Raw genomic sequence first — 2500 nt, 5'->3', positions numbered from 1 at the left:
GAGATTAAGGTTGTCTTGTAACAACTTATGATAAATCTAGAAATAGAATGATTGAGGGGTCTTACGAAACATATTTCATCACCAATAGCCAACCGTAAAGCACGGAGAGAGAGAGAGAGAGAGAGAGAGAGAGAGAGAGAGAGAGAGAGAGAGAGAGAGAGCTATAAAACATTCTTTTATATAATAGCATGTTACTGCTCCTACTAGGTGTGGTTGTTTTCTGACAAGTGATGAATAATGGAAGGAGAGAGAGAGAGAGAGAGAGAGAGAGAGAGAGAGAGAGAGAGAGAGAGAGAGAGAGAGAGAGAGAGAGAGAGCAACTTTAGCCATTTGATATCATACCGAACCTATTAGACTTGGAAAATAATATCTAAGAGTTGGACACAGCCTACCTACCTGTATTTGAGCTCTCATCGCAGCAATCTGTTGAGGCAAGCATCAAATTTGAAATGTTTGGCCATTGTTTTGCCACAAACCATCACATTTAAATTTAAAATGTTTGGCCATTAGTTTGCCACAAACCATCACATTCAAATTTAAAATGTTTGGCCATTAGTTTGCCACAAACCATCACAATTAAATTTAAAATGTTTGGCCATTAGTTTGCCACAAACCATCACATTCAAATTTAAAATGTTTGGCCATCAGTTTGCCACAAACCATCACATTCAAATTTAAAATATTTGGCCATTAGTTTGCCACAAACCATCACATTTAAATTTAAAATATTTGGCCATTTGTTTGCCACAAACCATCACTTAAATTTAAAATGTTTGGCCATTTGTTTGCCACCAAACCAATTCAAAACCATTTCCAAATTTAAATGAAAAATGTTTGGCCATCAGTTGCCCACCAAAACCATCAACATTCAAAATTTAAAAAATATTTTGGCATTAGTTTGCCACAAACCATCACATTTAAATTTAAAATATTTGGCCATTTGTTTGCCACAAACCATCACATTCAAATTCAAAATATTTGGCCATTTGTTTGCCACAAACCATCACATTCAAATTCAAAATGTTTGGCCATTAGTTTGCCATAAACCATCACATTCACCAAAAGGTTAATCTCTTATATTTGTACATTCTCGAACAGCAAGGCAGGTTGTACTGGTTCCCTGCGGCTCGTACTCGAGTTTGCTTTGTGCTTAAATATAAGCCCCTGCGCTAAAGGGCCTCGGTATTAATCAAAGAACATAAAAAACGTAGTTGTCTTACTCGATAAGCATAGATTCCTTCCGTCCAAAGTTCCGGGAATCCAAGTAGTCCGATATCTTGTCAGTCTCATCTTTCGGTGAACTGTGTTGTTGAGGAGGAGCGATCCAGGAAGAAAGAGAGATAAGATACTAGATTTCTGAATGAAAGCATTGTTTTAAAGCAGGATGAAAGGTTATGCTGATTTACGCCAGTCTTAATTTAGTAAAGCATTTGTTCGATGTCTAGGGAGTGAGAGACTGATAAGTGTGTTGTAAAGGAATAGAATGGAATATAGAGTTTAGGACAAAGGCCAAGCACTGAGACCTGTAAGGTTATTCAGCGCTGGAAAGGAAAATGAGAGTACGTAGGTCTGAAAGGTTGTAACAGGAGGAAAACCTCGTATTTGCGATATGAAATAATTGTTTAGAGAAGGTGGAGAGCAAGATGGAAGAAAGATAATGTGAAAGGAGGTACACTAAAAGGAATGGAAGGGGTTGCACTAGGGGCCGAAGGAACGCTGCAAAGAACCTTTAGTAATTAATGTCTACAGCGCACTCCGTGAGGTGCACTGACGGCTCTACCACCCTACCGGGGGATAAGTAAGTGTTGTAAAGGCGAGATACAAATGGCTAATAAGTATGGCACAAATAAAATTGGGGATAGTAAAATGCAAAAGGAAAAAGGGAAAATAAAAACGGGGGGAAACGTGGGTGTTTTGCTGTAATCAACCACATATCTTCTTGGGGTTGAGGCGGTTGTGAGTTGCATTGGTTCGGGTGAGGGTTATGGGTAAGACGGTTGTATATTGTGTCCTCACATTTTCTAGGCCAACGCCCATAATCCCTAATGAGGCCTGGCAGTAACAAAGGTCTCATTACACTTACCAGCGGAACACCAGACACGATAAGGATTCGAATATTAGAAAGGAAAAGAAATGATCAATGTGCTATAATCCGAGCAACCCAGTGCGATCCACCATATGACGTTGTTCCTAGATAGTGAACACACGTGAAGGATAAGAAATATTAGTTTTGTATCTTGCTGGTTCCACCTAAACATTTTACCGTATCAGTGCAAATATCGCTCTACAAAACAGTATCATAAATTGATAATGTACGGTGTACTATATCGTGCGTCTTATTTGTATGCCAATGTCTTACACGCAAATTTTATCTTTTGCGCCGTAAAATTTAGTACCAATGGAGTCAACTATTATAAGGTATAAGAACTTATTCCCGTTGGCCCCTCCTCTCTCTCTCTCTCTCTCTCTCTCTCTCTCTCTCTCTCTCTCTCTCTCTCTG

General features: G+C 39.0%; 1 protein-coding gene across 6 annotated transcripts in view; it reads right to left on the bottom strand.

The window, feature by feature from the left end:
* LOC135221775 (caspase-1-like) overlaps positions 1-2500 on the bottom strand; it is a 232076-nt gene that overhangs the window by 30230 nt on the left and 199346 nt on the right. For all 6 annotated transcript variants that reach the window (XM_064259604.1, XM_064259603.1, XM_064259605.1 and 3 more), the window contains one exon: positions 1221-1301. In XM_064259604.1, coding sequence (XP_064115674.1) covers positions 1221-1301 — 81 coding nt within the window. The remainder of the gene's footprint in view (positions 1-1220; positions 1302-2500) is intronic.

Source organism: Macrobrachium nipponense, chromosome 3 (genome assembly GCF_015104395.2).
Source record: "Macrobrachium nipponense isolate FS-2020 chromosome 3, ASM1510439v2, whole genome shotgun sequence".
NCBI lineage: Eukaryota > Metazoa > Arthropoda > Malacostraca > Decapoda > Palaemonidae > Macrobrachium > Macrobrachium nipponense.
This window is presented reverse-complemented; position numbering and strand designations above follow the sequence as displayed.